The 12,797-nt window shown below is 34.8% G+C and overlaps 1 protein-coding gene across 4 annotated transcripts in view; it reads left to right on the top strand.

Annotated features, from left to right (window-relative positions):
- The window catches only part of FYB (FYN binding protein), a 166,653-nt gene extending 155,214 nt beyond the window's left edge, over positions 1-11,439 (top strand). For 3 of the 4 annotated variants that reach the window (XM_011944399.1, XM_011944401.1, XM_011944400.1), the window contains 3 exons: positions 6,245-6,278; positions 8,359-8,390; positions 9,236-11,439. In XM_011944399.1, the coding sequence (XP_011799789.1) occupies positions 6,245-6,278; positions 8,359-8,390; positions 9,236-9,258 (89 nt within the window). In that variant the 3' untranslated portion in view covers positions 9,259-11,439. The remainder of the gene's footprint in view (positions 1-6,244; positions 6,279-8,358; positions 8,391-9,235) is intronic. The other variant, XM_011944397.1, reaches the window with a different exon arrangement.
- Positions 11,440-12,797: the final 1,358 nt, after the last annotated feature.

The raw sequence follows: 12,797 nt of genomic DNA, 5'->3' as shown, positions 1-12,797 counted from the left end.
GTAGTCATTCAGGAGCAGGTTGTTCAGTTTCCATGTAGTTGAGCGGTTTTGATTGAGTTTCTTAGTCCTGAGTTCTAGTTTGATTGCACTGTGTTTGGCTTCCCCATAAAGTGATTCTGCAAAAATGCCAGTGGCAAGTGGAGAAATGAGATAGGGAAGCGAAGGCAGCCAATAAAGTCTTATTATCAAAAATGTTACCACTTGGATTATTGGAGCTTGATCCTGCTGGAGACCCTCAAGTGTTAGTGTTATCCCATCCAGTGGGAAACAAATTGGGGTATTTATACACCAACTCCTGTCCTTCAGGAGCTGAAGCCTATTCCTGGGAAGGTAACCAGAAGCCAGAGAAAAGTCATCAGTGAAAAAAATTTTAAATGCAAGTACTGTCAGTTGGATATGCAGTTACTCACATGGTAGGGATGCGGGTGTAAGGGAGAGGCACTAGGAGCATGTTACTGACTTTCAGGTTAAGTATTATTCCATGATTTAATCACCTTATCTGCTTAATTTCAGTTTTATTTTTCCTAACCTCCTGCCTTTCTTAATTTTTACAAACCTGCTTACTCCTTCCATGGACTGGGTCCTTGACATTCTTAATTTTTAAAAATAGCTAATTCATTCTTCACACACCTCTATAAGATTGTTTAACCCTCCCTCTCCTAGATGATTGCAATAGCCTTTCTAGTGATATGTCTATCTTTGTCCTTACACTCAGAATCCATTTCCCCACAATGTTATCCAAATATTAATTTTAAAAATATAGTATTTAGGCTAGCACATAAAACTCTTTATCATCTAGGCTTACCCTCACCCACTGCTGTTTTCCATCTACAACTGACACTCCAGAAATACAAACTATCCACTTGTCATTCCCTGAATAAATCTCGTGTTTTGGCCAGCCGCAGTAGCTCATGCCTATAATCCCAGGACTTTGGGAGGTAGAGGTGGGCAGATCACTTTAGGTCAGGAGTTTGAGACCAGCCTGGCCAACATGACGAAACACCATCTCTACCAAAAATACAAAAATTAGCTAGGCATGTTGGTGCATACCTATAATCCAGCTACTAGAGAAGCTGAGGCAGGAGAATCACTTGAACCCAGGAGGCAGAGGTTGCAGTTAGCCGAGACTGCGCCTCTGCACTCCTGTCTGGGTGACAGAGAGAGACTGTCTCAAAAAAAAAAAAAAATTATGTGTTTCATCCTACTATGCTAGGAATTCAACTTGGAATGCCCATGATTCTCTATTAAAAACAACTCAGTTGTCATCTAAAATTAGAAGCACCCCCAGTCCCTACTCCCAGCCACACCATCACAGTTAATCTCTCCCCAACTCTACCATGATACTTCTTTTGCTGCTGTCATTGTCATTATTGTTTTATCAATCTATTACTCTTATTAGACTCCGAGCTTCAGAGTCACTTCAATGAAATGTTCTCAACATTGTATTGTCGACACATTACACAATGCCTTGCACCTTGCATGGGACTTACTGGATTGAAAGAAACAATTTGGAAACTGCAGTTGGATAGCCAGATGAAAGTCTGACATACAGACACTCACAGAAACAAGTCCGCTGAATACTTTAACTGGTTAGAAGACAGAAGTTCTCTCCTTTAGCTTTAGTGATGTAGTTAGATTGTTACATGCCATTGCAGAGCCTCTAAATCTTTTGGTTCTTTATTTCTGCATCTTCTGTTTACAGATGCCTTTGCATTTGTAACCGAGCACCAAGGTGAAACTGATGTTATCCTTACCCTCCATTCTTCTTTAATCCATTAGAGAAAGAAAAGTATAGCCTATTTCAACCTAAAGTTTGTAATGATAACAATTAAAAGCTAAAGCAAGAACAACAATCCCTTACAGTTACGGAGTGGGGCATAAGCCACTTTTACAGGCATTATCACATTCGATCAAGCCTCACCCATTGACTTGTAGACGCTCCTACTGTGTAGACATTGAAATCGTCGATATAAATTTCTGGCACATTGCCAAATGTTTAGTTTCTTGCTAATATTTATACATACTCCACAACTCTATGTCTCATAAGCTGTGAGTTTTCCCACCTCCTGTCACTGAAAAAAACTTTCTACAGAAAATGTAGAATGAGATACTTTTTGTCTGAGTTATTTGTGGCCAAAATGCTCTCCATTTTCTTTAGGCATCAAAGACCAAGGGATTTTAAAGGTGCTTTCAATCTTCCCAAATCCAATTGATCATTTTTTTTAACCTACATAATTTGTTTTCAATTTTAAAACAACACATGCTCACTGAAAGAAAATTTTTAAAATTTAGAAAGTTAAAATGTTGTCCAAATATGAAGCTCCAGAAATAACAATAGAAACAGGGAACAGGGGAAGAGTGAACATTTTTATAAAACTAGGATAATAATTTATAGTCAGTATTATACACAACACTCTGGTTTTTCTTTTATTATGAGCATTTTCCGCTGAAATTGGACATTGTTCCACTTGCCTACGTAAATCTATACAATATGATTTTCTTGTTTTTAAACTGCGTGAGGCCAAATTGAGTACATTTAATTTTTTTTTTTTTTTTTTTTTTTTTTTTTTTTTGAGACGGAGTCTCGCTCTGTCGCCGGGGCTGGAGTGCAGTGGCCGGATCTCAGCTCACTGCAAGCTCCGCCTCCCAGGTTCACACCATTCTCCTGCCTCAGCCTCCCGAGTAGCTGGGACTACAGGCGCCCGCCACCTCGCCCGGCTAGATTTTTGTATTTTTTAGTAGAGACGGGGTTTCACCGTGTTAGGCAGGATGGTCTCGATTTCCTGACCTCGTGATCCGCCCGTCTCAGCCTCCCAAAGTGCTGGGATTACAGGCTTGAGCCACCGCGCCCGGCCCATTTAACTTTATTTCTGGATTTACCCACAACAAATGAAATAATGATGAAATCGTATGTTTTCATTTTTATTAAGTAAAAATTTGAAAATATTAGAATGAAGATAATTTCCACTTTCCCAAAGATTATTTTCTATTTCCTTGGTGAATCTGTATTCACAATACCCTTCTAAAAGGTGAGTCATTAGTCCTGAGACACATCTGCACTGTAGCAAGCAAACATTTGGGGAAGAAATTAACTGGCACATATGGGGGGTGGGTGTTATTTTCCCGACTGGCTCTATCCCACCACGTATTGCAAAACATTTGTTTCAAGCCATTATGTTCTGCTCTATAAATGTGAAGTTTCCAAATAATAATGTCATATGATATGTGAGAATCCCTGGTGTGCCCGCACTCACAATATTACAGTGCTAAACATAGCTGCCCTTCTACATGATACAGATCATGATGAGATTTTTGTTGTTGTTGTTATTTCATGTGTTTATATTTTTCACTAACATTCCCTATAATAAATGTAGATATGTAACATGAACAAACAGATTTTCCTACTGCAAAAAAATATAGATATATTTCTAGGACCTATAATGGAGAGATTATTTACAAATTTATGGTAAGTCACTTGTTTTGACACTGTCATGAATCATGCTTTTAATAGAATGAAGTTTTAGCTGAGATTTTTAAAGGTACTAGACAGCAAAACCTGTATTGTATTAAAACTCATTTACCCTGTAAAAAGGCTATATAATTGTGATTTTATAGCTAGCAAGCCCCATGTTATCACATCATTTCTGCAGCACAGTACCATCTCACACTCCATCTCCCTAATACATTTTTCTTAAATAATATTCCCAATTATTGATGTTTATGTATTTCACACAAACACACAACAGCAACAAAGTATTCAACACAAGAGAAGGCTGCTCTTAGAACTCTTGAACACACAGATATAGGAGGGAATGGAAATACAGGTTGAGAATCTAAGAGAATACGTTTTTTATAAGCAATTTGTAAAGTTGAGGTATTAAGCTGTTTATCATGAATGATTAACTTTGGTCATGTAAAGGACTGTTTTAGCTCTCTACATTTAGTGTTTTATCCAAGCCTGCAAAATTTTAGCATAAATTAGTTTTTAAAAATAGATTACCTAAAAGTGTAAGCAAATAAAAATCTTTAATTTCTAAAAATGGTTATCACATTCCCTTTGTTTTGAACTTTATATCTGATGCCAGAATAAATGCAGTCTCTAACAACAGTTTATAACTCTTATATATTTCTCTATTTATCATCCAATTTTAGCTCAGAGAGTGTATGAAGTCCTACCAAATCATACGAGATTGACTTCAGTGTTGAAAGCTTCAGTTCATATACATCATTATTTTTAAATTATTAACATCAACATGAGTATATTATGGGAACATTTACTATTGTGTTATTTTCCAATTTGTTTTAGGAAAAAATCCAAAATGAAAGCAGAACCCCCAATTTTAACTGATAAAAAGAAGTCAATGGCTGGCTATTACTATCTGTAGAAAACTGTTCTAATTTTAGTGTAGCCCTAAGTATAGGCATAGATAAAAAGTTATTTCAGTTATGAGGACCCTGATACAAAATCCGCAATTTGTTCTATAAGCTTGCTATTTGCACAGATTTTTCTCTTTTGAGAGACACATGTAGAATTGAATTTGTTGGACATGAGCTTATCCCTTTAAAAAAATTACATTAAATTATTATGTATACCTTATTTAAAAAGAAAGTCTGTTAATATGAAATGAACTGTGATATCAAAGCCTACCCACGGACTATAGATATTAATTGTAGATATTCTTGCATTAATACTTTTTGCTACTTTTTCATTAATTGAAATATGAAGGAAGGTGCAACATGTTCTAATTTTTTTATACTCTGAGTAGTATGTTACTGTGCTTTTATTATCTTGACATATTTCATTACTTTCCTATGTTCCCAGTGTTTCATTACTTTTCCTACTTCTAATTTTTTATAATCTGAGTAATATGTTATTGTGCTTTTATTATCTTGGCACATGTTTCATTACTTTCCTACTATGAGAATTCAAGGATAACTTTGATTCTTTATTTTCCAAATATGATACTTATAAATAGTTTTTATTAAAAAGTGATAAGCTTCTTGATAAAATATTTTAGTGGAGTTTTTTTTTAACCCAGTAACACTTCAAGGGAAAGTTCATTTTCTTAAATGTTAATGTATAAATTCAGTTTTATGATTCTAACTTTTAAAAAATATTTTCATGTTTAATCAATGGCAATATGACATCAATACATTTAAGTAAGTTTATCATTTGTATTATTAATTTTTGCTTATGAACTTTCTCCTTATAATTTGTAACATGTTTGCTTTGATCCAGAACTAAAATTAGATCTAAAGTGGACCAAGATCAATAGATTGACTCACTGAGAGAAATTATTTAGAGATTGTATTGAGGAAGCAACAAATGGTACTAATCTCAAGCATACAACAGATTTTAGGTACTAACACAAAACTAACAATTCCAAAGATTAGTGATATTAATTAGATATCAGCAGGCATTTTCTTAAGAAAAACAGTTTATATTTTTCCCGAGAAATATTTGCACAATGAGGGGCAAATATAAGGTGCCCCTCATATAACAACAACAACAAAACTTAGCTTTCCTGCATAAAATATGGCTTCTTTTCTACTTAACCAGGCGTCACAGAATCCATAGTGTGTGCTCTTCCAATAATGCTTTTGCTCCATGAGTGATGAAATGCAAATGTTGATACTGTCCAATAGCAAAGCAGTAGAGGAATTTCTTCCATACAGAGTAAAAGAGACCTGTTTGAGACTATTTACAATGCATAGTCCCCGTAGTAGTCAATAGCTGGCTGGCATCTGAAAGGGGAGTTGAATACAGTTGTATCTCTGCTCAATATAATAAAATTTTATAAAGTAAGTCTTAGATCTGGTGGTATTTAAAATACTTGCCAATAAACTACTTTTATAATCCATGCTTACTCAATTCTTCCTAAAACTGGGTCATGGGGTAACACATTGAAGAAATAGATTAAAAATTGAAAGAACTCTGTTCTATAGCCTACAGAAGCTTAATGAAAAAAAGTTGCTTTTTTTTTATTTAAAGGAGAAAGGAGGAAAGATTGAAATTGGAGCAAAAAAGAGACATATTAGAGAAACAGAAAAGTTAGGGAGAAAAGGAGAAGAAAGGATGGACACAAAAGTAGACACAAGTAAGAAAAATGGGTCATTTCCAGAGATAGATACAATTATTCAGTATACTATGATTACTCTATTGTGTTTTGATTTCCTGAAAGAAATAGTAAAGATTTTTCAAACCTGTATTATTAATGAAATGCATTTCCTTTTTCCTTCATAGATGGTTATGTCCTTCGGAGTTATCTAGCAGACAAGTAAGCCCATTTTCTTCTACTACTATGCTTGTGAAAAGAATTTTGTGCTTTTCTTTTAAAAATATTTCTAATCTTATTTAAATAATGTAACCTACTGAACTATCATAAATAAATTTAAAAACAATATGCTATACTAACATTAACATGTTAGTATCCATAATAAAGGTAAGGTTTTCATAAAGTGCTACTCTTAAATAGGCAAGAAGCCCTCATTTAAAATTGTACAGCTCATAGTTAATAGTTTTATATATTCATTAGGCTCTCAGCAAACACTGAAGACAGGTCAAAGCCAGTAACCTTTTCATTAATATTTTACATTTTACTTGCTAATGCAATTGATTGAATGGAATTAATTTGGGACCAATTAGTGACTTCACAGTAGGTGCTAATATCACCTGTTAACAGTTCATAGTTTAGCCCTTAATTAAGGGCTTTGCTTCACTCACACTAGGCATAGTAGAGTACTATGTTGCCTTTTTTGGAAGCATGCCAGAGAAAAAGACAGTCGTCAATGATTCTTCTATTCTTATGAATAAGACATTGTCACAGTCTGTCACAGTCTGGTACTCGTGTGCCTTTGGAGTCCCCCGAAACATAAGATTCTGTCCCAAGTAACCCAGTGTAAGAAATGAACTCCATTATCAGGTTAGGTCACATGCCAATGCAAAGATTTACAGAATTCAGTGCAATGAAAAGACCCATGAGGAGTCACAAACTGTGTATCCATCAACAACCTGACACCAATCAGAAAAACACAAATCGGTGTGAAGAGCTTTGTCGGCAAACTAGTGGTGGCCAAAGAAAAATAATCATAATACCTTTGTTCTCCTGAGCACATTAATGACAATGGGAGGCATGAGACTTTCAATAGGTTTTGTTCTATGAAAGTTACAAATTTTAAGGACAGAATATGTGGCAAATAATAGGACAACATTTGCATCAGTGATTATTACAGGCTGATTGAGAGAATCTAGAAAGCATATTCTGTAAGTAATTGTTGGTTCACCACCTATTGAAGCAAATACTTAGTCAATGTTAATTGTATAAATGACAGAAAAATCTATCCTTCCTGCATTTGGATGAGATTTCCATTAGCCAAACCCTTCCTCCATCTCAGAGAAAAGATCCAAACAGAAGACATAGGGAACTCACAGCATCTGCCATAGCTGGCAGCAGTTTGAAGGGCCTGGTGCTGCTTCCATGATAAAGCACAGAGATTGTACAGCAAACACTAAGTCTGGTCTAAGTGAAAAAGCCACCCTACATTTCTGAATTTTAGAAGTATATCTTGCATTTCAAGGCAATGTTCATATTTATAATAGTCTCTATTTTTATTTCTTATATAATCTCCTGTTTGATTATAAGTTACTTAAAAGCAAAGCTTGTCCCTTACTCATATTTATGTCTCCTGGTACATAGAAGGGACTCAGTATGTTTGTCGGATAGAAAATATCACAAAGATTCAGGGCCAAGCAAAACCTAAAATGTGTAAAAGTAGCCAAAATTACTATTATGGATGCTACCTATCATCATAAGTAATAGTTTTAAAATTATATAAGAATTAGCATAATAATAATATCTTGGTTACTTATTCTGTAACGAATATTTACATATTTTATTATATTTGTGAGTTATAATTAAAATGTGAGAGTGATGCAACCATTTCCTATGCCAATTATTATTGTGTTTCATTCACCATTTGAAATTCAAGTGAAAGTGTGAATCGGATATTAATAGATATAAAAGTCCATTGCTGCTTTGAATTAAGGCCCCCGACGGGAGTGTTGTTCCATGATGTTTAGTACATTGTTAACAAACATGTCTTACAAAGATGAGTAAGGCATAGTCTATGCTCTTGAAGGATGTTTTAGTTATTCTGTACGTAAAATGAAACAGAGGACTAGATTAAGTCAATGAAAGAAGAGATAATGAATATCAAATTTATTTCTACTTAAAAATGCATACTATGCTTAAAAGCCTTAATTGTGCCATATAAAATCATACTGTTAATCTTCTATATATTGCTCTAATGCTAAGATGATAGTTTCTTCAAAATAAAAATTTTTTTTTACATTTACAGTGACGGAGAGATCTATGATGACATTGCTGATGGTAAGTCTTATGTAGTACCACCCCAGCGAACAGTCATAGTGAATTTACTGTTTTTATAAATACTAAAAATAGTTTGTTGGATTAGAGACTTCCAATCTGATCAGAATTTGAATCATTTGAAAATGTTAGAAGAGGTAAATGCCCTGGCATAATGGGGGGACAATACCACATTTCCCACAAGATGGAAAATTAAGGAAAAACCTCATTTATTTCTTTTGAAAACAGAAGTATAAAAATGTTTGGTAAATTTTTTACTGTACTGTGACTCATAATAAGAATTTCTTTTATCCAAACAAATAAACATTTTTGGCAAATAGATAGGTACTTATTTCATAACCAGTAATACCAATATTCTCTAAGCATCATATAGTTCCAAACTATAATCTAAAAAATTAATCACAGTGAGCCGAGATCTGGCCACTACACTCCAGCCTGGGCGACAGAGCGAGACTCCGTCTCAAAAAAAAAAAAATTAGTCTAACTAAAATGATGCATGGTGTTGACCATGATGTCCTTTAGTCTTTTAAACTTACAATTCTTGATCTTTAATATCTTCAACCTCGTTCAGAATGACTACCAAAAAGTAAATGTTTAAGTGCCACATAAAATAATCTTGAGTCTCATTTTAATAGAGAATAAATCTGTCCAGAAATGTTGTTGGAATTATATACTAATAAAAGTTAAATATATGGTCTTCCGTTTAACTCGTTTTTTATCAAGTGAGCCAGTTCTATTTTTTTTAATCCTTAACCAAGAGAGTATGAATCACCCACGTTTCCAAACTTGGAATACTTAGAGAATATGTTTTTAATAACCATATTTAAATTTGTATTTTTTTCTTTCAGGTTGCATCTATGACAATGACTAACACTCAGCTTTGGTCATCCTGCTGTGTTCCTTAGGTGCCAGTGTGAAGTCTGGATTTTAATTGGCATGTTATTGGGTATCAAGAAAATCAATGCACAAAACCACTTATTATCATTTGTTATGAAATCCCAATTATCTTTACAAAGTTTTTAAAGTTTGAACATAGAAAATGGTCCCTCTGCTTAATTGTTATCTCAGAAGACTACATTAGTGAGATGTAAGAATTACTAAATATCCCATTTCTGCTTTGGCTACAATTATGAAGAATTTGAAGGTGCTTCTTTTAGACCATCAGTAAATAATCCCCCTTCAAAAAGTAAAAAGAAAAGAAAAAGGAAAATCATTCAAGAAAAAACGACCTGTCTAAAAAACCCTAAGGAAGAATAATAATGTAAGAAAGGAAATTTTAAAACATTTCACAAGAAGAAAAATTATTGTTTATACTTCTACTTATGGTTATATCTTATATTCTCTATTCAAGTGACCTGTCTTTTAAAAAGGCAGTGCTGTCTTACCTCTTGCTAGTGGGTTAAATGTTTTCAAAAATTAAAGCGTAGAAGAAGTTTTGTATAAAATTTGTCCCTATTTGTTAATGGTATATAAATGTTAATTATTTGATATGAATGTTATGCATTTAGTATGCACATTGAAGTCTAAACTGTAGAAGAGTCTAAAAAAAGTTCTCTTTTTGCAGATTCACATGCTAATGGTTTAATTCTGTGCTCTGTTTAAAGTACTATTATAAGTAGAGTAGATCTGAATGAGGATAACCCTAAAATCATGAGGAATGGAAGAATGGACCTTGAAACTAGCTAGGCTTTTATGGCATGGCACCTATTTATAATGAAGACACTTTTTAAAGTTTTTGTTTTTGTTTCAATTACTGCTGCATTTTTTTCTCTTTTTTTAAAAAAACATTTTACTGGAAAGTTGGCCAGCAGAGGGAGTAGAAATTCTTAAAACTCTAGTGTTTGGATTGGGCCATTCTCTAACAGTACATACTCATTCCCAAAGCAATCCAAAAACAAAATATGAAGCATTTGGGTTTCAAATGTTAAGAACACTAAATAGCATGATTTAAAAAATGAAAAATCCTAACACCCAAGAAAAGAAGATATTAAGTGCTTTTAACAACTCCTAGAGTACAAAATGAGCAAATCCTAATGCTGGCCCTTTTACTAATGAACCATCAAGTGATATTGAATAAATTATTTATCTTCTCAGTTTCCTCATCTGTAAATTACAAGATTAGACTAAGTAAGTTTTTCCAACTCTTCACTACCAATTACCTTAGGCTTTTATAATGCTCCTCCTACTTCAGTCCTATGTTTCAGAAGTTTTTGTCTATTTTTTAAGCTCATTGATGAAATAATGATTAAAGCATTCTCCACATTTTAATATTATAAAGGCCCATTGGAGTTTCTGAAGTGGCCCCACAGAATTGAAATAATTTCGAATAACTGCAAAGGAACTGAAAATCTTCACAGAGATGAAGTGGGGTTTCCATTAGGTGCTTTGAAATTTGATAATAAATCATCAGCTTCCACTGGTCAATATACAGATTTTGGGTGTCTGAGGCCCCCAGATTAGAAACCACTAATCTCCAAAGATTCCCTCCAATTATGAAATATTTTGATGTCTACTTTTAGATAGCATTAGCCAGTATATGACCATGTGATGAATTTCTTTTCATACTACATAAAATTACCTGGTTCAAAAGTGGTTTTTGTTTATTAAGTTTGGTAGTAAATATATATAATACACAGAAGGATAGTTTTTATGCTGAAGTTTTTGGCCAGCTTTAGTTTGAGTACTCCCTGATAAGCTTGCTAAACTTTCAGAGTGTCCTGAGGCACTTCCAACCATCCCTCCTCCTGCCTTCGTTGAGGCAGACTTGCATTGCAGTCTGACAGCAATTTTTTTTCTGATTGAGAATTAATCAATTCAATACAATGCCAGTTTTTAAAAGTCGAAGTTAGATCAAGAGAATATTTCAGAGTTTTGGTTTATACATCAAGAAACAGACACACCTAGGAAAGATTTACATAATAATCATCTTAATGTGAAAGATATATTTGAAGTATTATTTTTAATATATTAAATATGATTTATGTTATAGTCTTATGTATGGAATTTTGTCACTTGAGATGAGCTGCAAATAAATAATACCTTCAGTGGATAACCTTGCCTCCTACTTCATTAAAAAAATTGAGGCTAGCCAGATTCAGTGCCTCACATCTGTAATCCTAGCACTTTGGGAGGCCAAGGCAGGCATGTTTCATGAGCCCAGGAGTTCCAGACCAGCCTGGGCAACTTGGTAAAACCCTGTCTCTACAATAAATACAAGTAATTAGCTGTGTGTGGTGGCACATGCCTGTAGTTCCAGCTACTTAGGAGGCTGTGGTAGGAGGATCACTGGAGCTTGAGAGGTTGAGGCTGCAGTAAGCCATGATTGTACCACTGTCTCAAAACAAATTTACCCTGTCTCAAAAAAAATAAATAAATATTCTTTTTAATATTGATGCCATCAGGCTTCCTCTCCCTTAACTTGATCCTACATCTACAAAAGAGTCTTTCTCTGCATCCAACTCTGACTCTTTAGCTTCAGCCTCAGAAGATGGGATATCTCCTCTTCAAGATCAAACCTGCTACCAAGGCTCCTAATACTTTGACTCCTATTTTAGTGTCAGAAATTAAGATAACTAAATGCAATTCCTTTCAATTCCCTACAACCTTCGACCTTAACCCATATCCAGACACTGTCCCAGAGAATAAGATGTCATGCCTTAAATTCAAAGCCATAACCTTTGGATCCCATTTCTTCCTGCCTTTTCTGTAGTGTTCGTCCTTTACAATTCATTCTTTCTCATTCTCCTTCTCCCTTTCTTCCTCCCTCTCTCTATCCCTCTTCTTTAGGTTTTCCCACTGTACAGATTCCTTTCTCTAGACTTACAAACATTGAAATCTTTCCCATCTAAAAAACAACATGAAACTTTGCCTTAGGCCTAAAAACCTGTCCAACTATAGCCCGTTTGGATTTTTTTTTTTTTTTCTCATTTCATTGATTTAAAATGGCAGGGTACATGTGGCAGCCAGGAGAATGTGCCTAAAAGACCTCCAACTATGGGGCATTTAATTGTCCAAAAGTCCTCACCTGCTGCATTCTGAAATCCATCACAATGTTTGTGCCAAGACCAGGCTGTTCTAGCTAATGACTGAGAGTTGCAGGGATACTGAGGCAGGCCTATTCCTGAAAGACACACAACTCCTTACATGGCCAACTTCAGTTTGAGGACTCCCTGACAAGCTTGCTAAAGCTGCAGAGTGCTCGGAGACACTTCCAACCACCCTCCCTCCTGCCTTTATTGGTACAGACTTGTACAGCAGTCTGTCAGCTCCTCCAGCCTTCTCCAGCTCCCTTCCCATTTCCTCTCACACATGTATTCCTCCCCACCCACACATGTATTCTTCCCCACCCACACATGTATTCTTCCCCACCCACACATGTATTCTTCCCCACCCACACATGTATTCTTCCCC

This window comes from Colobus angolensis, unplaced genomic scaffold (genome assembly GCF_000951035.1).
Source record: "Colobus angolensis palliatus isolate OR3802 unplaced genomic scaffold, Cang.pa_1.0 Scaffold230, whole genome shotgun sequence".
NCBI lineage: Eukaryota > Metazoa > Chordata > Mammalia > Primates > Cercopithecidae > Colobus > Colobus angolensis.
This window is presented reverse-complemented; position numbering and strand designations above follow the sequence as displayed.